The following is a 22,974-nucleotide window of genomic DNA, read 5'->3' as shown; positions in this document are numbered from 1 at the left end:
GGTGCAGTTACATCGTTGGAGCTGAATTACAGACATCCCAACAGTGAACGTGAGGTAGAAGAACAAATAGGTAAACAGATTATGGAAAGATGTAGAGGCAATAGGGTAGTGGTGATGGGAGATTTTAATTTTCCCAACAGTGACTGGGATACACTTAGTGTCAGAGGTCTGGATGGGGTAGAATTTGTAAGAAGCGTTCAGGAGAGTTTTCTAGAGCAGTATGTCAATAGTCCCGGTGAGGGAAGGGGCCATATTGGACCTAGTACTGGAGAACAAGCCAGGAAGGTGGTAGAAGAAGTTGATTTCTTTGGGAACAGTGACCACAATTCTGTAAGTTTTAGAATATTCATAGATAAAGAAGAGAGTGGCCCTAAGGGAAGAGTACTAAACAAGAGTATAATTGGCCAAGCCCAATTATATCAAAATTAGGCAGGAGCTCAGAAATGTGGATTGGACACAGCTATTTGAAGGGAAGTCCACATTTGAGATGTGGGAGGCTTTCAAAGATAGGTTAAGGATAATGCAAGATAGGCATGTCCTGTTGAAGGCAAAGGATAGAAAGGGCAAGATTCGTGAACCGTGGATGACAGGAGAAATTGTACAACTAGCCAAGAGGAAAAGGGAAGCGTACATAAGGTCTAGGCAGCTAAGAACAGAATGGGCCCTGGAGGAATATCGGAAGAGAAGGACAAATCGGAAGAGAAGGAATCTAGCAGGCTAAAAGGGGTCATGAAATAGCTTTAATGAGCAGAATTAAGAAGAATCCCAAAGCATTTTATTCTTATATAAGAAGCAAATGGTTAACGAGAGAAAGGGTTGGTCCACTGAAGGATAATGAAGGAAGGCTGTGTTTCGAACCTGAGTGAATGGGTGTTCACTGAGGAGAGGAACATGATGAATCTTGAGATTAGAGATCGAAGTTTGATTAGTCTGGATCACATGAACATAAATAGGGAAGATGTGTTTAGATAGATTAGATTAGATTACTTACAGTGTGGAAACAGGCCCTTCGGCCCAACAAGTCCACACCGACCCGCCGAAGCGTAACCCACCCATTCCCCTACATTTACCACTTTTCCTAACACTAGGAGCAATTTAGCATGGCCAATTCACCTAACGTGCACATCTTTGGACTGTGGGAGGAAACCGGAGTACCCGGAGGAAACCCACGCAGACACGGGGAGAATGTGCAAACTCCACACAGTCAGTCGCCTGAGTCGGGAATTGAACCCGGGTCTCTGGCGCTGTGAGGCAGCAGTGCTAACCACTGTGCCACCATGGAGGTTATTAAGGTGGACAAATCCCCAGGACCAGACGGTTCCTATCCCAGGTTGCTGAGGGAGGCGAGAGAGGAAATAGCTGGGGCCCTGACAGATATCTTTGTGGCATCCTTAAGTACAGGGGAGGTGCCGGACGACTGGAGAGTTGCTCATGTTGTCCCCCTGTACAAGAAGGGTAGTAGGATATTCCAGGTAAATACAGACCAGTGAGCCTGATGTCAGTGGTGGGAAACTTGCTGTAGAAGGTACTGAGGGATAGGATCTATTTATATTTAGAAAAAAATGGCCTTATCAGTGATAGGCAACATGGTTTTGTGCGGGGGAGATCATGCCTTACCAACTTAACAGAGTTCTTCGAGGAAGTGACCAAGTTGATAAATGAAGGAAGAGTTGTTGATGTCATATACATGGACTTTAGTAAGGCATTTGACAAGGTTCCCCATGGTAGACTAATGGAGAAAGTGAAGTCACATGATGTGCAGGGTGTTCTAGCTAGGGTGGATAAAGACCTGATTGAGCAACAGGAGACAGAGAGTAGTAGTTGAAGGGAATTTCTCGAAATGGAGAAAGGTGACCAGTGGTGTTCCACAGGGGTCAGTGTTGGGGTCACTGTTGTTTGTGATATACATAAATGATCTGGAAGAGGGCACTGTTGGTATGATCAGAAAGTTTGCAGATGACACAAAGATTGGTGGAGTAGCAGAAAGTATAAGGAACTGTCAGAAAAATACAGGAGGATATAGATAGACTGGAGAGTTGGGCAGAAAATTGGCAGATGGTTTTCAATCCAGATAAATATGAGGTGATGCATTTAGGCAAGACTAATTCTTGAGCAAATTATACAATGAACAGAAGAGCCTTGGGAAAAGTTGATGGACAGAGATCCAGGAGTGCAAGTCCACTGTACCCTGAAGGTTGCTGCACAGGTGGATAGAGTGGTCAAGAAGGCATATAGTATGCTTGCCTTCATCGGACGGGGTATTGAGTAGAAGAGCTGGCAAGTCACGTTAAAATTGTACAAGACGTTGGTTCGGCCACATTTAGAGTACAGTTCTGGTTGCCACATTACCAAAAGGATGTGGACGCTTTGGAGAGGGTGCAGAGAAGGTTTATGAGGATGTTGCCTGGTATGGAAGGTCTAGCTATGAAGAGAGGTTGAATAGGTTAGGTTTATTTTCATTAGAAAAAAGGAGATTAAGGGGAACCTGATTGAGGTTTACAAAATCAAATGGTATAGACAGGGTGGATTCAGACAAGCTTTCAATAACGAGAGGTCATGCTTTCAAGGTGAGAGGTGGGAAGTTTAAAGGAGGATACACGCGGCAAGAACTTCACACAGAGGGTGGTGGGTGTTTGGAAGGCGTTGCCAGCAGAGGTGGTAGAGGCAGGCACGATAGATTCATTTAAGATGTGTCTGGGCAGATGCATGAGTAGGTGGGGAGCAGAAGTATACAGATGCTTAGGAATTGACCGACAGGTTTAGACAGTACATTTGGATAGGTTCAGGCTTGGAGGGCTGAAGGGCCTATTCCTGGGCTGTAAATTTTCTTTGTTCTTTGTACCAATGCATATTCATCTGCCATCTCTTCTTCATTCTTGAACTTTCTGTTCATCCACATAAATTCTCATCATCTCTGGAGGTGTGGTTTTAAACTCTGAGATTAATCTCTCTTAGAGCCTCAATTGTCTTGTCTATTTTTAAGGCCCGTACCAATCTATCAAAATTGCTGTTTTTATTTCTTTCAAACTTAGCACAACTCTGACCTGATTCCTTCTTTACATTTCTAAACCACTGTCTTATGTGGTCCTGGTACCAATACATAAGTACTCAAAATGGACTGCTTGACATCCATGTAATCTCTTGCCCCCTCATCTGACAGCGCGACAAACACCTTACTAGCTCTGGCTACCAGCTTCTTCTACACTAACATTACCCACAAGTTCTCTGACCACTCCGTCTATCTGGCCAATTTTTCAAATTACATTTAAAAAGACTTTGACATCTTTCTCATAAAAATGTGATGTCTTAACATTTGTCTATATCCCTATCTTGTCCCTTCATCTCCACCCTGACATTCCTGACTAACTCACAACTTCTGAAATTCAAACTCTCTCCCACTTTCTCTTTCTTCTCTCTCTTTAGTTTTCACCATTTCTTTATCTTCTAACATGGCTCTTCTTTGCCTTATCTTCTAATTCCAATTGCCTCATGAACAATTGGATTTTAACCATTTCCAAAGATTCTAATGGTCTTTCCAGCATATTTAAATGCTGAGCTGTTTTGGTAATCTTTTTCTTGTCCTCCAAATTGCAGCAGCTTTTCCTTGCTCACCTTATGTAAAACTCCCTAAGTCTCTTCTTCCACTCCCAGAAGACATTAAGCAACTGAAAGTACCATTTCTTTCACCTTTAACTTAACCAACCAATAGTTGCAGAAATTAAACAAACTTTTCTCACCTATGTTTTATTTAAAGATCTAGGACATTAATCACCAAGTGTGTTTAAATCTGCTGTGACCTTTTGAAACCTAAACCTGTTCAAATCTCTACAAATCTGTCACTATCCTAGACCTGAGCCATCCAGATGCAAATCCTAGACTGGATCTATCCAAACTTGCCCAAATCCCAGATGATGAGCCCCCAAACTGTTAAAAGGCGGATGCTGAACCCCTCTGTTAATTAACACCAAACACCCAGAAAAGCTTGCCTCGCTTTGTAATCTGTTACAAGTGTGAGAGGGCGAAAGAGAATGCTTAATTTCCACTATTTAAAGAACTTATTCTCCTTACAGAACACTAAACAAAAACTATTAACAAATCCAACCCCCTTTTTCTTACTTAATTCCAATCTGACCTCAACTCAATAAAAATGTTGCTCAAATAACAATCACTAAACACTACATTAACTTAATCTGAAGTACACACTGTTTTCTCCACTGTCTTCAACCTTACTGCTGCTGATCTCCCTGGGTTGTCATCTTACCTTTTCCTGTAAAAGCAGTAAAAAGTATCTTTTGATAGACAATGCCATCTTATTTCTTTGAGGACAAGATGCTCGATGAGCAGTTAGCTCTCCAACAATTGTTCCGATCAATTTTCAAAATTCTCTGGTTTTTACGCCCCACATCAAATCCAATAAATTCAAACTCAATTGGGTTTTAGCATCCTGGGCATAATTTAAACTGATTTGACAACAATTCAAATGTAACCAAACAGCAACCAAAATTCAGGTACCCATTTAGACAGCCATTTGCTACTTGTATTTCATATGTATTATGGAAAAGCCAGATTGAGCTGTTCTGTCCTGCAGCTGTGGTTCTTCTTAATATTTACTTTAAGAAAAAGCGTTTTGTGAATTTTTAAAGTGAACATATTCTTTCAACTTTGTAACACCTCAGCAATAACACCATGAACACCAATTAGTCACGAAACGACACGACCAGCTATCCTTAGTAGCCACGCACGCAGATCACAAGCAACATGAATTTGACTGGGACAACACTACTATTATAGGACAAGCCAAACAGAGAACAGCCAGGGAATTCCATTGACCTGGACCCAATATACCGGCCACTGCAACGGACAGTTGGAACTGACAACCGGAAGCGGCAGATTCAAACCACTACAAATGCCGGAGGAAAGATCACAGAAGCGCTTCACAGGAGGCTCCCAAGCAGGGGACGAAACGTCTGCAACACAAATTCGCAGCTCGACAAACAGAACCACAACAACGAGCATCCGAGCTATAAATCTTTTCACAGACTTTGAACCTCAGCAATAACTCCTTCAGAACACTGCAAACCACTCATAGCACTTGTTCAGAGATTTAGCATGCAATATTCATATTTCAGTATCAGTGCCCTCATCTTTTAGCTGCCCATGTGACGTAGCGTCTCTTTGGGAAACAGTGAATCAATCTGCTTCAATAAACCCAATCATTTCTGTTACTGACTGTAAAAAAAATGCAATAACTCTGCAGTCACACTCAACATTTTCAGAAGTCTTTATTCACTGTTTCGGCAAGTTTGGTCATTCCTCATTTTAAAGAACTAGATTTTCAGATTTGATTAAACAGGTATTAAGGATAAGTAGAATCTGCTGCAGCTGTTGTCAAATTTAAAATAATTTTCTCCTTTTTCACATCAGAAGAACTGTTCATTAGGAGCAGGATTTCGCAAGTCATATCAGCTGAGGTTTCCCAATTAAAGGCAAGAGAAAGTTTCATTCCACTCGGGAATTGTGTCAGTAGCGCATGGAGGTTTAGTGAGCAGGATATTTGTCCTGAGCCCGTGCTCAGTGTATTGGCAGTTTGGATCAGGTTGGAGGATCTTGCGTTCCAGGGATTCGCAGTGAGCCACTGATTGAAGCTGCAGTCACCACTTTCTGCTGGAAATGGGGATTGGAGACTGCAAGATTAAATCTTGTTGACTGTCCCTGTCTCACTCAATATGAAGTGAGTTTGTTTTTCTGTCTGAAATGTGGCTCATTGCCCCATTGATAACAATCAGCTCAAGTGTGTAGGTTTCAGTGCCAAGAATAAAAATGCTGAATGATTGCAAGATGCTGCATTCAGTTAATATTTAACAAATGTGACACACAACATCTCTGCACTCAGCTTAAAATTATTTCACAAAATCTTGTTCTAACCTCTCCTTGTACTTCTGATTAAAAAAAAAAGTCACTACTCATCTCAGGGTGTTTAGCCTTGGAAATGTCCTGTTGGGGTACATTGCCTGTGGTTTCAGGATTGGTAGAATTTGAACCCACAACTCGATATGGACTGAAACATAAAGCCATCATCTAAAATTGCTCAACCACGCTACAAGAGCAGGCACATTGCTAACGACTGTCTTGACTAATGAGATTCAAACCCAGTGCGAACGTGTGCATGCACAGCGACTTGAAATCATTTCCAAAACCTCATCCTAAAGACAAACAATTGTATTAACATTTTAGTACAATATTAGTACCTTTAAAACAGCCAGGTTTAATAACATTAGTCCAAAGAGCCAACAAGTAGGCATCAGGATTTGGTGTAAGAGTAAAATCGCTCAGCTAAGATTCTTTGTGAATTTGCTGGTGAGTTAGCAGGATGGATGACAGAGTGAATCCCTTCCCACACACAGAGCAAATGAATGGTTTCTCTCCAGTGTGTACTCGCTGGTGTCTCTGCAAGTGGGATGACCTAGTGAATCCCTTCCCACACTCCAAGCAACTGAATGGTCTTTCTCCAGTATGAATTTGATGATGTATCAGTAGGTATGTTGACTCTGTGAATCCCTTCCCACACTCTAAGCAGATGAATGGTTTCTCCCCAGAGTGAAATCGTTGGTGTGTTAGCAGGTTGTATGACTGACTGAATCCCTTACCACATTCTGAGCAGATGAATGGTTTCTCTCCAGTGTGAACTCGCTGGTGTCTCAACAGGCTGGATGACTGAGTGAATCCTTTCTCACATACAGTGCAGGTGAATGGTTTCTCTCCAGTGTGAACTCGCTGATGTTCCAGCAGGTAGGATGAAGCAGCAAAGCTTTTTTCACATACAGAGCAGATGAATGGTTTCTCCCCAGTGTGAACTCGCTGGTGTATTAGAAGATGGGATGACCGAGTGAATCCTTTCCCACAGACAGCGCAGACGAACGGTCTCTCCCCAGTGTGACTGCGTTGGTGAGTTTCCAGCTGGGATGGGTAACGAAATCCCTTTCCACAATCCCCACATTTCCACAGTCTCTCTCCAGCGTGACTGCGCTGGCATTCGGACATTTCAAGTAAATGTTTGAAGACTCTTTCACACACAGAGGTCCTCCAAAGTGTGAACAGCGCTTTTTCCTTCCATGTTCAAACCCCTGTGATAATCAGCTTGTGAGAAACAGAGTGACCGTCAGATCTGGACGTTGTTTCCTTGTGACTTCTCTAATTGAAAAAAAGCCTTTCAAACAGGGGAAAAAAAAAGTGGTGAGAGAGAAACCAGAAGAATGCAGACAAACTGCAAAATTGAGAGAAATTAATCTGGTCATTTGTGGAGCTGACACTTGGGGAGAAGCATTACTATGAAAGCTGCTAGATTATCATTAAACCCTAACATTCAAACCAGTCATTTTTTTTCATCCATGGAACTACAGAGATAGAGGTGACAGGGGCATTTCATATATCTACAACTTGACCCTATTAATAGTTTCACCCAACATGTTCAATCCCCTATTCTCAAGAACTAAGAACAAGTGCAGTAGCAAAACTCTGGAAATATGAAACAAAAACAAAATGCTGGAAATATACAACAGGTGTGCCAGCATCTGAAATGATGACAAATACAGGATCTATTGCAACCCTAAAAGAGGAGAGCCGTCTCACAGACTAGTCAAGCACAGTACTAATCAGTCGAAAGGGAGTAACCCTGGGAGTCCTCAACATTGACTTCGGACCCCATGAAGTGTCATAGCTTCAGGTAAAACATGGACAAAAACACCTCCTGCTGATTACCATGCACCATGCCCTGTCAGCTGATAAATCAATATTCCTCCATATTGAACAACACTTGGAAGAAGCAAGTGTTTTGGTGGCGCAAAATTCATTTTTTTGGGGGGATTTCAATGTCCAACACCAAGAATGGCTTGGCAGCAGCACTACTGACCAAGCCGGACTGGGTTTGCAGCAGGTGGCGAGGGAACCAACAAGAGGGAAAAAAAACATACCTGTCATAATCCTTACTAATCAATCACCTATAGAAGCATCTTTGAGACAGGATTGGTAAGAGTGACCACCACACAGTCCTTGTGGAGACAAAGCCCCATCTTCACATTGAGAGTACCTCCATTGTGTTGTTTGGATCACCACGATTCTAGATGGGATAGACTCTGAACAGATCTAGCAACTTCACACAGGGAATCCATGAAGCAATGTGGGCCATCAACCACAGCAGAACTGTAGTCAAACACCATCTGCAAACCTCATTGCCCGGCAATCCCTCACTCAACTATTACCATCAAAGCCGGGGTGTCAAACTTGATGCAGTGGAGTGTTCAGGAGGGCAGGCCAGGAACAGCACCAAGCATAACTAAAAATGAAGTATCAACCTGGTCAAGCTACCATCAGGACTAATACATGCCAAATAGTATAAACATCAAGTGATAGACAGAGCTAAGCAATACCACAACCAACAGCTCTGTAGGCCCGGCACACAAAAGTCACAAATAGAGGTGAACAATTAAACAATTCACTAGAAGAGGAGGCTCCAAGAAATACCAATTTCGATGATGGATGATGCCCAAAACGTCGATTTTCCTGCTCCTCAGATGCTGCCTGACCTGCTTTGCTTTTCCAGCACCACTCTAATCTAGACATCAATTGAAAAGGTAAGTCTGAAACATTCACAGCAATCTTCAGCCAAAAATGCCAAATGGATGACCCACTTTTTCCCAACATCACAGATGCCAGCTTCAGACAATTCAATTCACTTCACATGATATCAAGAAAAGGTTGCAATCACTGGATTCTGTAAAGGCTATGGACCCTGACATGGCTGATCTTCTCGTGGACTTAGATCCACTTACCGGTGCTCTCACTGTATCCCTTAATTAATTTATTTTTCAAAAAAAATTTATCTTCGCTTTAAAAATGTTTACTGAGTTAGCTTCAACTATTTCCCGTGGCGAGGAATTCCACAGATTAACCACCCTCCGGGTGAAGAAGTTCCTTTCCAACTCAGACCTAAATCTGCTCCCTCTAATCTTAAGGCTATGTCCTCTTCTCCTCATTTCACCTGACAGTGGAAACATCCTCTCTCCTTCTATCTTATTCATTCCCTTCATAATTTTATATGCTTCCATAAGATTCCCCTCATTCTTCTGAATTCCAATGAATATAACCCCAGTCTACTCAGTCTCTCCTCATAAGCCAACCCCCTCAACTCCGGAATCAACCTAGTGAACCTCCTCTGCACCCCCTCCAGTGCCAGTACATCCTTTCTCAAGTAAGGAGACCAAAACTGCACACAGTACTCCAGGTATGGCCTCACCAGCACCCTACACAGATGCAACATAACCTCTCTGCTTTTAAACTCTATTCCCTTAGCAATGAGGGACAAAATTCCATTTACCTTCCCATTACTTCTTGTACCTGCAGACCAACTTTCTGCGAATCTAGCCAGCCAGAATAGCACTCATTCATCCCCACTCTTTGCTTCTTGTTAGTCAACCAATCCTCTATCCATTCTAATATTTTACCCGCAACACCTTGCATCCTTACCTTATACTGCAGTCTCTTGTGCGGTTCCTTGAGGCTGCTGCATAAGATAATGATGCATGGCATCACAAGTAAAGTAAGAGTGCTGACGAGTGTGTTCCAGAAATTGGCACTGCCCTAGTCACCCAGTACTGACATCTTACTGACAGTGTGGAAAATTGTCGATGGTCTCTATAGGAAAAGCAAGACAAATCCAACTCAGCTAATTACTGCTCCATCAGTCTACTCGCAGTCATCAGTAAAGTGATGCAAGGTGTTTCTTCCTTCATTAAATGGATGAGGACATTACTGACCAGGCCAATATTTGTTCCCAATTGCCCAGAGGGCAGCAAAGAGTCAACTGCATTGCTATGGGTCTGGAGTCACATAATCCAGACCAGCTAAGGAGAGCAGCTTCTTTCACTAAAGGACATTAGTGAACCAGATAGGTTTCTCCCAAAAAGCCAGGATTCATGGTCAGCATTAGGTTCTTAATTCCAGAATATTTTTTATTGAATTAAAATTTCACCATCTGCCACAGAAGGATTTGAAACCCGGTCCCCAGAACATCACCTGAGGCTCTGGATTAACAGCCCAGTGATAACAGCCCACTGGGCCATTACCTCCCCATTGATGGTGTCATCCGAAGTTCCATCAAGTAGTAGCTACTTAGATTGCAAGATAATGTTGCTGAAGGTCAGTCACCTCAGCTCCAGGATATTTCTGTAGGAGCTCCTCAGGGTACTGTTCAAAGTGCAGCCATCTTCAGCTGCTTTGACAATAACCTGCACTCTATCAGAAGGAGATGTTCCAGCCTCGGGCGACTGTCTGTGTGGAGTTTGCACATTCTCCCAACGTCTGCATGGATTTCCTCCAGGTGCTCCGGTTTCCTCCCACAGTCACAAAGATGTGCAGGTCAGGTGAACTGGCCATGCTAAACTGCCTGTAGTGTTAGGTGCATTAGTCAGAGGGAAATGGGTCTGGGTGGGTTACTCTTCGGAGGGTCGGCATGGACTTTTTGGGCCGAAAGGCCTGTTTCCACACTGCAGGGAATCTAATGTAATAGCCAGACTTAGGCTGACAAGGTGTGGGTAACATTCATGCAACAGAAATGCCTGGCAATGGCTGTTTCTTGACATTCAATCAATGTCCTTGGGATTACCACTAACTCTTAAACTGAACTGGACTCTACATATAAACACAATGCTACAAGAGGAAAGACACTAGGAATACTGTAACAAATACTGCATCTCCTGACTCCCCAAACTTGCCTGGATGGGTATGGCTTCAACAGCAAATCAAGAAGCTTGACACTACCCAGGACAAAAGAGCCACTTGATTGGCATCTCATCCACAAGTATCCACTCCCACTGATACTCAATAGCAACTGTCTAGTATCCACAAGATGCATCACAGAAACTCAAACATCACCTTCCAAACACACGACCACTTCCACGAAGGAGGATAAGGGAAGAGACACATGGCAACACCACCCTTTCAAGATCCAGTCCAAGCCACTCACCGTCCTAATATGGAAATATATTTGTCATTACTTCACTGTTGTTGGGTTAAAATTCTGATATTCCCTCCCTAAGAGTATAGTCAGTCTACCTACAGTACATAGACAGCTCACCTTCACAGTCTCAAGAGCATCAAGAGACAGGCAATAAATTCAGCCAGGATGTGGATATCCACATCTTATGAGCTAAAAGAAAAGTATAGATTAACATCAGCAGAAACCAATCCTGGTGAAATAGGTTCACTCCCAAATTGGATTTTACTGTCAATTCTATCACTGTAGTTACTTCTGAACTAGCTGGTGTATCAGCAAGCAGGCTGACTGAGTGAATCCTTTCCCACATGAAGCAGGTGAATGGTCTCTCCCTGGTGTGAACTTGCTGATGGGCAGTGAGTTGAGATGAAAGCCTAAACCCAGGTCCGCATTGCGACTACCTATTTGCACTTCAGTGCCATCATCTAGCTCCACTCTAGTCTCTGCTCATCTGCTGCTAAAACTCTCATTCATTCCTGTTATCTCTAGACATAACGATCCTAACACATCCCTGGCCGGCCTCCTCCATTCAAACTCTGTCATCTCAAGAATACCGAAAACTCTGCTGCCCATTTGCTCATGAACCAAGACTTGTTTACCCAACACCCCGTGCTCCCGGACCTACGAAGGCTTTGATTTATAACTAACATCTTAAAAGTCTCACCCTTGACTTAATTCCTGGCTGTGATCATCCCTGCCTCCCCGCACATTCTTCAAGGCCTCAGCAACTCATTTAGTTTCAGACTCCAACAATGTATTTATTCCTTCCTTCAGCATTGGTGGCTGTTTCTGCAGTTGCCATGGCAACACAGTCTGGAATTTTCACCCAAAACCTCTCAGGTCTACTTTCCTCCATTAGGATCTTCCTCAAAACCTGCTTATTTGGCAATGCTTTTGGGTTACCTGACCTAATATGTGGCTTTCATCAGTGGCCTCCTTGTCAAAGTTCCACCACAATATTTCTGTGAAATTAGAAACTTGAAATAAATACAAATTACTGGTGATTTGGACATACATCATCAACTTTTCACTAGCACTGGGTGAATGGCCTGCAACTCCTTATTTAACTGGGAGCACCTTCAGCACAAAAATGCAGAGCCACATGGGAAATGAATCAAATGGAGAAAGAAGCTTACACTGCTGCCTGACCGAACTGCTGCCTTTGATGTCTGTTTTGCGAACAGCAGAATTCACAGCTAACTTTGCAGAAATCTTGGTGTGGGAATTCATACAGGGGAGCAGCTAAGCCGCATTTTCATGGGTAACCTTACTGGTCTTGTTTGCTTGTAAAGCTACAATAGTGAGTGGAGTGATCTTTTTTTGATTATACGTTGTTATTGAGATCTGTCTCTTGTTTGAGCTTTAAAAATATAAAAACGTAGGTATTAAGGTAGCCTGGAGCAGTATTTTGTTTAGAACAGTAAGACTATTATTTTCTGGGGCTTTCGATTGTTGAGGTGCAAAGATGGCCTTCAGCAGAGTGATGTGCTCTTGTTGGACGTGGGAGATGAGGGAGAGTTTTCATGTTACTGATGATTACCCCATGCAGGAAGTGTGTTTAGCTGTGAATCCTATCAATCACATGAATCGGTCGGAGTGGCAGTTGGAGGCAATGAGGAATTTACAGGAGCTATGGGGATGTGATGGATGGTAATTGCAGGGAGGGAGATAAACTGAAATTACAGCCAAGTAGATGGGTTACCTCCAGGAAAGGAGCAGAGGGAGGTGGTCATTCTGGAGTCTCCTGTAGCATTTCAAACAAGTTTGCTGTTTTGGAAAACATAGGGGGTGGACTTTCAGGAAATGTAGCATTGACAGCCAGGTTTCTGGTACTGAGACTGGCTCTAATGTAATAAGGGTTACGCAAGGTTCCAAACGATCGACTGTAGGGGACTCTCTAGTCAGAGGCACAGACAGACGATTCAGTGGTCAACAGCGAGACATCAGAATGGTGTGTTGCCTCCCTGCAGCCAGGATCAAACATATCTCAAAGAGGGTTCGGAATATTCTCAAAGGGGAAACGAACCAGCAGAAGGTTGTTGTGAACATTTGAACTAACAACATAGAAAGAGAAAAAGACAGGTTTCTGAAGAGAGAATAGAGGAACATAGAACATTGCAGCACAGTACAGGCCGTTCAGCCCTCAATGTTGCACCAACCTGTGAAACCAATCTGAAGCCTATCCACCCTACACTATTCCATTTCCATCTACATGTTTATCCAATGACCATTTAAATGCCTTTAAATTAGTTTCTGACAGTTGCAGGCAGGGCATTCCACAACCCGACTACTCTGCGTAAAGAATCTACCTCTGACATAGAAGGATATGGGCTAAGGGCTGGCAAATGCGACTAGATTAGGTTGGGATATCTGGTCGGCATGGACGAGTTGGACCAAAGGGTCTGTTTCCATGCTGTACACCTCAATGACTATTTGTCCTACATCTATCACCCCTCAATATAAAGCTATGTCCCCTCCTGCTGCCATCACTATGTGAGGAAAAATGCTCTCACTATCCACTCAATCTAACCTTATGATGTCTTAGATGTCTCAATTAAATCACTTCTCAACATTCTAACAAAAACAGCCTCAAGTCTCTCAGCCTTTCCTCATAAGACCTTGCCTCCATATCACCTCTGAAATCGCCTCTGAACCGTTTCCAAAGCTTCCATATCCTTCATGTAATGCAGTGACCAGAACCGTACGTAATTCTCGAAGTGCGGCCACACCAGAGTTTTGTACAGCTGCAACATGACCTCATGGTTCTGAAACACAATCCCTCTTGTTATGAAGATGTGAGTGCACTGTGCCTTTAAGAGAGTTAAAAGTGATAGCACCAAGTGTTCTCACCAAGACAATTCCTGATGAAGGGCTTTTGCCTGAAATGTCAATTTTCCTGCTCCTCGGATGCTGCCTGACCTGCTGTGCTTTTCCAACACCACTCTAATCTTGACTCTGATCTCCAGCATCTGTAGTACTCACTTTTGCCTACAACGTAACACATGCTCCAGCTACTAGGGTAGCTGGTTGCCTGGAAATGACAAAACGGATTCGAATTAGGCAAGCAGTTTAAATTATACCCTGAAAAAAAAACTCTAAGCTAGTTTGAACTTATAATATCGACAATCTTAAAAACCAATGACACAATCCAATGCTTTGGGGGTATAAGACCGGGGAAAATTGAGAGGAGAACTGCCAAGCTACCAGCATGCAAAAAGACTGCCTGAGAAATAGCTCTCTTAAAGGTGCCTTTATCGATGTGTAACCTGTGAAGCAGAATCCCCAAGGAAGGAAGACAGGAATACAGAGGAGAACCTAAAGCTGCCTGGCTTTGAGATAAGGAGTTTTATCTTGTAAATCGTAATCGGGAGTTTTATCGGACTAGTATTATAGATGAGAAGGTAAAAGATAGGTTAGAGTAAGAAATTGTAAATAATTATTAGTTAATAATTCTCTTACACTTTAAGAAATAAAGTTGTTAATTTTTACTTTAACTAGTTCTTGGCCTATTGAATTTTCACAGATTACTGCATGGGATAAATCATTTGTGTTGCTGGTTTTAAATTAAGCAGAAGAGTATACCCCATGTGGTAACACTCCACCAGTAAAAGCTAACACACTGTATGCCTTTTTCTCAACCCTATCAACCTGGGTGGCAACTTTCAGGGATCTATGTACATGGATACAGATCTCTCTGTTTACCTAGACTACCAAAAATCTTACCATTAGCCCAGTACTCTATTCCTGTTGCTCCTTCCAAAGTTAATCATCTCACACTTTTCAAATTATTCCTGTTAGGCAGAAATTTAAAAAGGAGGTCCTCGAGGGTAGTAATATCTGGATTACCCCAGTGCCATGATGTAGTGAGGGTAGGAATAGGAAGATAGAGCAGATGAATGCATGACTGAAGAGCTGGTGCAGGAGAGGAGGATTCACATCATTGGATCATTGCAATGTCTTCTGCAGTAGAATTGAACTTTATAAGAAGGACAGTTGCTTAAAAATGTGTTACTGGAAAAGCGCAGCAGTTCAGGCAGCACCAAAGGAACAGGAGAATCGACTTTTCGGGCATAAGCCCTCCTTCAGGAATGAGGAGGGTGTGCCAAGCAGGCTAAGATAAAAGGTAGGGAAGAAGGACTTGGGGGAGGGGCGTTGGGAATACGATAGGTGGAAGGAGGTTAAGGTGAGGGTGACAGGTGAAGGAGTAGCCATGGGCAAAAAACCTCATCACCTCAGGGGATCTCCCATCCACCGCCTCCAACCTCATAGTCCCATAACCCCGGACCGCCCGTTTCTACCTCCTGCCCAAAATCCACAAACCTGACTGCCCCGGCCGACCCATTGTCTCCGCCTGCTCCTGCCCCACCGGACTCATTGCTGCATACCTTGACACGGTCCTGTCCCCCTTAGTCCAAGAACTCCCCATCTACATTCGGGACACCACCCACGTCCTCCACCTCCTCCATGATTTTCACTTCCCCGGCCCCCAACGCCTTATCTTCACCATGGACATCCAGTCCCTACACACCTCCATCCCCCATCACAAAGGCCTCAAAGCCCTCCGCTTCTTCCTTTCCCGCCATACCAACCAGTACCCTTCCACTGACACCCTCCTTCGACTGACTGAACTGGTCCTCACTCTTAACAACTTCTCTTTCCAATCCTCCCACTTACTCCAAACCAAAGGAGTAGCCATGGGCACCCGTATGGGCCCCAGCTATGCCTGCCTCTTCGTAGGATATGTGGAACAGTCCATCTCCCGCAGCTATACTGGCACCACTCCCCACCTTTTCCTCCGCTACATCGATGACTGTATCGGCGCTACCTTGTGCTCCCATGAGGAGGTTGAACAGTTCATCCACTTTACTAACACCTTCCACCCCGACCTCAAAGTTTACCTGGACCGTCTCAGACTCCTCCCTCCTCTTCCTAGACCTCGCCATTTCTATCTCGGACGACCGACTCAACACAGACGTTTACTATAAACCGACGGACTCCCACAGCTACCTAGACTACACCTCCTCCCACCCTGCCCCCTGTAAGAACGCCATCCCATATTCCCAATTCATTCGCCTTCGCCGCATCTGCTCCCAGGAGGACCAATTCCAATACCGAACAACCCAGATGGCCTCCTTCTTCAAAGACCGCAATTTCCCCTCAGACGTGGTTGGCGATGCTCTCCACCGCATCTCCTCCACTTCCTGCTCCTCCGCCCTTGAATCCCACCCCTCCAATCGCCACCAGGACAGAACCCCACTGGTCCTCACCTACCACCCCACCAACCTCTGATGATACATCGTACCATCCTTCGTCATTTCTGCCACCTCCAAACAGACACCACCACCAAGGATATATTTCCCTCCCCACCCCTATCAGCATTCCGGAAAGACCACTCCCTCCGCGACTCCCTCATCAGATCCACACCCCCCACCAACCCACCACTCCCGGCACCTTCCCCTGCAACCGCAAGAAGTGCAAAACTTGCGCTCACACCTCCCCCCTCACTTCCCTCCAAGGCCCCAAGGGATCCTTCCATATCTGTCAGAAATTCACCTGCACCTCAACACGCATCATTTACTGCACCCAATGTGGCCTCCTATACATTGGGGAGACAGGCCGTCTACTTGCAGAAGGTTTCAGAGAACACCTCTGGGACGCCCGCACCAACCAACCCAACCACCCTGTGGCTGAACACTAACTCCCCCTCCCACTCCGCCAAAGACATGCAGGTCCTTGGCCTCCTCACTCGCCAGACATGGCAACACGACGCCTGGAGGAAGAGCGCCTCATCTTCTGCCTAGGAACCCTCCAACCACATGGGATGAATGCAGATTTCTCCAGCTATCTCATTTCCCCTCCCCCCACCTGTTCTCAGTCCCAACCCTCAGACTCAGCACCGCCTTCTTGACCTGCAATCTTCTTCCCGACCTCTCCGCCCCCACCCCCTCTCTGGCTTATCACCCTCACCTTAACCTCCTTCCACCTATCGTATTCCCAACCCCCCTCCCCCAAGTCCCTTCTCCCTACCTTTTATCTTAGCCTGCTTGGCACACCCTCCTCATTCCTGAAGGGCTTATACCCAAAACATCGATTCTCCTGTTCCTTTGATGCTGCCTGACCTGCTGCGCTTTTCCAGCAACACATTTTTAAGCTCTGATCTCCAGCACTTTCTCTAAGAAGGACAGTTGCACAAGAATTTTAAATAGATTAACATACTGGCAGAGAGATGTGCTGAAGCTGGGGGACCCAGGGAGATATTGAGGAAAGAGATCAGTCTGAGGCTGGTACTGCTGGGAAAAGGAATAAGTCAGACAGAACAAAGTAGGACTAATAAATTAAAATGCATTTATTTCAATGCAAGAGGCCGAACAGGTAAGGCAGATGAACTCAAAGCGTAGTGAAAAGCATAGGACTGAGATATTATAGTTAATACAACGACATGGTTCAGGGATTGGACAGAATGTTCCAGGGTGTAGATACTGTAGGAAGGAGAGGAGGGAGAGTGTTTAGGAATAACATACTGCTGTATTTAGGGAGGATTTTCCTGGGACTGCTTCTTGGGAATTTATTTAGGTGAAACTGAGAAATAACAAAAGGATGATCTCCTTATTGGGATTGCACTAAAGACCCCCCCCCCCCCCTCCCCCAATAGTCATTGGGAACTTGAGAAATAAATTTGTGAGGAGATCTCTAAGAATAATAGGGTGACTAAACTACAGGATTTTAACTTTCCAAACATAGGCTTATACTGCCATATGTTAAAGGCTTGGATGGACAGGAATTTGTTAAGTGAGTACAAGAAAATTTTCAGATTCGGTATGTGGATGTACCTGCTAGAGAAGGTGCAAAACCTGACCTACTCTTGGGAAGTAAGGCCAGGCAGGTGACCAAGATGTCAGTGGGGGGGCACTTTGGTGCCGGTGACTATAATTCTATTAGTTCTAAAATAGTGACAGAAACGAATCTAAAACTTGAAGTACTAAACTGCCAATTTTGACAGTATTAGGCAAGAACTTTCAAAAATTTAGCTGTTTATGTTTTCAGGTAAATAGACTGCTGGAAAATGGGACACCTGCAAAAATGAGATAATAGGAGTTCACAGATGTTCCTGTTACTGGTAAGGCTGGTCATTGTAGGGAATTCCAGATGATTATAGAAATTGAGGCTTTTGTTTAACAAAAAGGAAGCATATGTCAGGTACAGACAGCAGAAATAGAGCGATTCCCTCGAACAGTATAAAGTTGACAGAAGTATACTTTAAGACAGAAATCAGGAGAGCAAAAAGGGGACATGAGATAGCTTTGGCAAATAGGGTTAAGGAGAATTCAAAGGGATTTTATAAATATATTTAAGACAAAAGGGTAACTAGGGGGAGAATAGGGCCACTTGAAGATTACTGAGGCCACCTATGTGTGGAGCCAGAGGAGATGGGGGAGATATCACATGAATATTTTGCATTAGTGTTTACTGTGATTACGGAGGTGGTGGTGCTGGATGCCTTAAAACGCATAAAGATAAATCCCCAGCACCTGATCAGGTGTACTCTAGAATTCTGTCACAAGTGATTGCTGGCCCCTTGCTGAGATATTTGTATCACTGATAGCCGCAGGTGAGGTGACAGAAGACTGGAGGTTGGCTAATGTGGTGCCTCTATTTAAGAAAGGTGGTAAGGACAAGCCAGGGAATGACATGAGTGGCAGGCAAGTTGTTGGAAGGAATAATCAGGGACAGGATTTACGTGTATTTGGAAATGCAAGGACTAATTAGCGATAATCATCATGGCTTTGAGAGTGGGAAATTGTGTCTCGTGAACTTGATTGAGCTTTTTGAAGAATTAACAAGGAGGATTGACGAGGCCAGAGCAATGGACGTGATCTATATGGACTTCAGTAAGGCATTCAAGGTTCCTCATGGATAGACCGGTTATCAAGATTAGATCACGAAGGTGGGAGAACTAGCTATTTGGATACAGAAGTAGCTCAAAGTTAGAAAACAGATGGCGTTAGTGGACGGTTGATTTTCAGACTGGAAGCCTGTGACCAGCAGTGTGCCACAAGGTGTGGTGCTCAATCCACTGCTTTTTACTTTTTATATAAATGATTTGGATGTGAACATTGGAGGTATGGTTCATAAGCTTGCAGACAACACCAAAACTGGAGGTACAGAGGAACCTCGATTATCCGAAGGACACGTGCAGGGAGTATTTTGTTTGATAAGCTGAATGCTGGATAACAGTTAGCCAAGAATCAGGACCTTGCTATCTGGTTCAGATAATCTGAAATTCGGTTAATTGAATGCCCAATAATCAAAGCTCCACTGTATAGTGGACAGCAAGAAAGGTTACTGGGGTACTGGGCTAATGGTCGGATACTTGGTAGTGTGGATGAGCAGAGGGATCTTGGTGTCCATGTACACAGATCTCTGAAAGTTGCCACCCAGGTAAATAGTGCGGTGAGGAAGGCATATGGCGTACTGGCTTTTATTGGTAGAGGAATTGAGTTCCGGAGTCCTGAGGTCATGATGCAGTTGTATAAGACTCTGGTGCGGCCGCATCTGGAATATTGTGTGCAGTTTTGGTCGCCATACTATAGGAAGGATGTGGAGGCATTGGAACGGGTGCAGAGGAGGTTTACCAGGATGTTGCCTGGTATGGAAGGAAAATCGTATGAGGAAAGACTGAGGCACTTGGGGCTGTTTTCACTAGAGAAAAGAAGGTTTAGGGGTGACTTGATTGAGGTGTACAAGATGATTAGGGGGTTAGATAGGGTCGACAGTATGAACCTTTTCCCGCGTATTGAGTCGGGTATTACAAGGGGGCATAGCTTTAAATTAAGGGGGGGTAGGTATAGGACAGATGTTAGGGGTAGGTTCTTCACTCAGCGAGTCATTAGTTCATGGAATGCCCTGCCAGTAACAGTGGTGGACTCTCCCTCTTTATGGGCATTTAAGAGGGCATTGGATAGGTATATGGAGGATAGTGGGTTAGTGTAGTTTAGGTGGGCTTGGATCGGCGCAACATCGAGGGCCCAAGGGCCTGTACTGCGCTGTATTCTTCTATGTTCTATGTTAGCTCAGAGTACAATGGGATCTTGATCACATGGGCCAATGGGCTGAGTGGCACATGAGTTTAATTTAGATAAATGTTCAAATTATCTAAATTAAACTTCATGTGCCACTCCTCAGCCCAATGGTGCTGCAGTTTAGAAAGGCAAATCAATGTAGGACTTATAAAACAAAACAGTAAGGTCTTGAGTTTTGCTGAACAGAGGACTTTGGAGTACAGGTTCATAGTTCCTTGAAAGTGGAGTCACAAGGTAGATAGGACAGTAAAGAAGTCATTTGGTATGCTTGCCTCTATTGGTCAGTGCACCGAGTATATGACTTGGGAGGTAATGTTGCAGCTATACAGGACATTTGTTAGGTCACTATTGGAATATTCTGTGTAGTTCAGACCTCCCTGCTATAGAAAGGATGTTATGAAACTTGAAAGGGCTCAGAAAAGATTTACAAGGATGTTGCCAGGGTTGGATGGTTTGAGGTGTAGCGATAGGATGGATAGACTGCAGCTAATTTTGCTAGAGCATTGGAGGCTGAGGAGTGACTTTATCAAGAGTTATAAAATCATGGATGGGGTAAATAGACAAAGCCTTTTCCCTGGGGTGGGACAGTCCAGAACTAGAGGGCATAGGTTAAAAGTGAAAAGGGAAAGATTTAAGAGAGACCCTAGAGGCAACATTTTCACACAGAGGGAGTGCATGGAATTAACTGAGGAAGTGGAAAAGGCTGGCACAATTACAACATTTAAAAGGCAACTGGTACGTATATAAATAGGAAGAGTTTAGAGCGATATGAGCCACATGCTGGCAAATACAACTAGATGTTGTTAGGATATCTCGTCGGCATGGACGACTTGGAGTGAAGGGTCTGTTTCCGTGCCGTACATCTCTATGACTGTATGACTCCAAGTACATAGAGCGAAACATCACCTTCTCAACAGATAACAGGGCTTTGGGAATAATTGCTGCTATCTGTGGAGGAAGTAACAGAGTTAACGTTTCAGGGTGTAAAAATGAATGACACGAAATGAAAATTGTGCAGAATTTGATGGTCAGAAATAGAAGGGAAATGAAGTCATACGAATGGACTCAAGAATTCCTGACTGTGAAAGATAAGAGAGCAGATGATTCTAGTAAGACCGCAGCAGATAGCCAGGAGATAGACAGCAGTGGAAAACTGATTTACATAAGATCTGTGCAAGTAACAGCAAAATACGAAAGAGAGATAAAATACATCCATTATTAGAGAGTGAGGAAATGAGATATTGCCATGTTCAATGAGCACAGAGGTGAATCAGAACTATTTCAGTGTTTTGATCCCAGTTGTATGAACACTGGGCGAACGAATGTGCATGGACAGATCATAATCTTTAACGCAATGCTTCCTAACAGTGAGACTGCAACTGATAACATGGAGCTCTGACTGAGCTACAGGCATTTCTCCATTGAGTACCTGAAACGTTAACAATGGCAATTATAATGCCAGTCCTTTGCTTCAGCACTCTGTCAGCGTCTAGTGTCTCTCCCAGGAAGTACACGCCGTCTCTCTCACTCTGGGGGAAAATCATCCAGAATAAACATTTTCCTTGTTTTGGATTTGCTCTATGTAAGGCCTCTCCTTCTCGCGCATGCGTCTAGCTTGCCATCTACAAAGATGGCGGCCCCAATCGCTCCCCCGCGGATGTTTGCCCCTAACAAAGATGGCGCCGGTTGCTTGGGCCTATCACCGCCCGAGGCCCGCAGCCGTTTTTCTGTTTGCTACAAACACGGGACCGGGAGTTCAAAATATATGTTTTCGGAAAAGTACCCAAAATGTTATTAAAACCTCTCAGATGAAACCAGCAACACTTCCTGCTCTTCGCCTTATTTCACCATGTCCAACACCCCACGTAAACACCCGAGCTCCCCTTACAGCGATACTGGGCAGACGGACAGAGATGGTCACGTGATTTGCACGAGACCACCCCCCCCCCCCCCCCCGATTCCCCTCGCAAGCTCCTATTGGTTGGGAGACAAGCCGATTCCGATTGGTCTTCCAACCCCGCCCTCTCTCCTCCTATTGGGCCGGAGCTGACATCAATGACATGCTGGGAGCGCTGCTCCTTTATCAGGTGACTGTGGAGAATAAAATTATAAGACACAGAACTTAAAGCAAATGTTTACAGTGTGATGTAACTGAAATTATAGATTGAAAAAGACCTGGATTGTTTGTTAAGTCCCTCATCTTTTAGAATGACCACGTTGGTTTTAGTTCTTTAATGTATAGATCGCAAAACATTTTTAAAAGTTACATTCTCAAATAAACTTTAACAATTGGTGTCATGTCGGCCCAGATAATGCATTGAAGATGCGAGCTGCCCTGTGTGACACTGTGCCACAATGGTCAGAGTGATTCTAATCTAAAAAACGGATTTACAGAATCTTACATGGATTCATGCAGTTTTTGAGCAAAGTGAAATGTAATTCTGCAAGTACAAATTCACCCCACAAACTTATATGTGTATGTGGGTATGTGTGTGGGGTGGGGGGGGGGGGGGAGCCGGTTATGAGTGTCAGAGAGTGTGTGTATGTGTCTGAGTGTGAGTGTAAAGGAGTATAAGTCTGTGAGCAGTGTGTGGAGTGTATGTGTGAAAGTATGAGGGAGAGTCTGCGTGAATGTATGGGTCCGTAGGGGTGTGTGTGTGTGTATCGTGCAATGAGGTCACCTGTAGTTTGACATAAACCCAAGGTCCCGGTTGAGGCCATCGTCATGGGTACCGAATTTGGCTATCAGCCTCTGCTCGGCCACTTTTCGTTGTTGCCTATCCCTAGTCTGCCTTGGAGGACGGTCACCCAACGGTCTGAGGTCAAATGTCCCGGACTACTGAA

General features: G+C 44.2%; 1 protein-coding gene across 5 annotated transcripts; it reads right to left on the bottom strand.

The window, feature by feature from the left end:
- Positions 1-5,263: 5,263 nt before the first annotated feature.
- Positions 5,264-22,048, bottom strand: LOC122564685 (uncharacterized). 5 transcript variants are annotated; one of them, XM_043719786.2, is made up of 3 exons: positions 21,914-22,011; positions 11,715-12,012; positions 5,264-7,207 (listed from the first exon to the last, which is right to left on the bottom strand). In XM_043719786.2, the coding sequence occupies exon 3, from the start codon at positions 7,039-7,041 to the stop codon at positions 6,334-6,336; it is 708 nt and encodes a 235-aa protein (XP_043575721.2). In that variant the 5' UTR covers positions 7,042-7,207; positions 11,715-12,012; positions 21,914-22,011; the 3' UTR covers positions 5,264-6,333. The 5 variants fall into 5 exon arrangements, with proteins under 5 accessions (XP_043575721.2, XP_087854735.1, XP_043575719.2 ...); XM_087998609.1 differs by lacking the exon at positions 11,715-12,012 and adding an exon at positions 13,901-14,081 and having other exon boundaries at positions 21,914-22,001; XM_043719784.2 differs by lacking the exon at positions 11,715-12,012 and having other exon boundaries at positions 21,914-22,048.
- Positions 22,049-22,974: the final 926 nt, after the last annotated feature.

Source organism: Chiloscyllium plagiosum, unplaced genomic scaffold, assembly GCF_037043375.1.
Source record: "Chiloscyllium plagiosum isolate Xiang-an unplaced genomic scaffold, Cpla_swu_hap1 HiC_scaffold_21, whole genome shotgun sequence".
NCBI lineage: Eukaryota > Metazoa > Chordata > Chondrichthyes > Orectolobiformes > Hemiscylliidae > Chiloscyllium > Chiloscyllium plagiosum.
This window is presented reverse-complemented; position numbering and strand designations above follow the sequence as displayed.

What these genes read in the sequence shown, in the direction of transcription:
- LOC122564685 (XM_043719784.2), bottom strand. Translation starts at nt 7,041, where the DNA reads ATGTCCGAATGCCAGCGCAGTCACGCTGGAGAGAGACTGTGGAAATGT.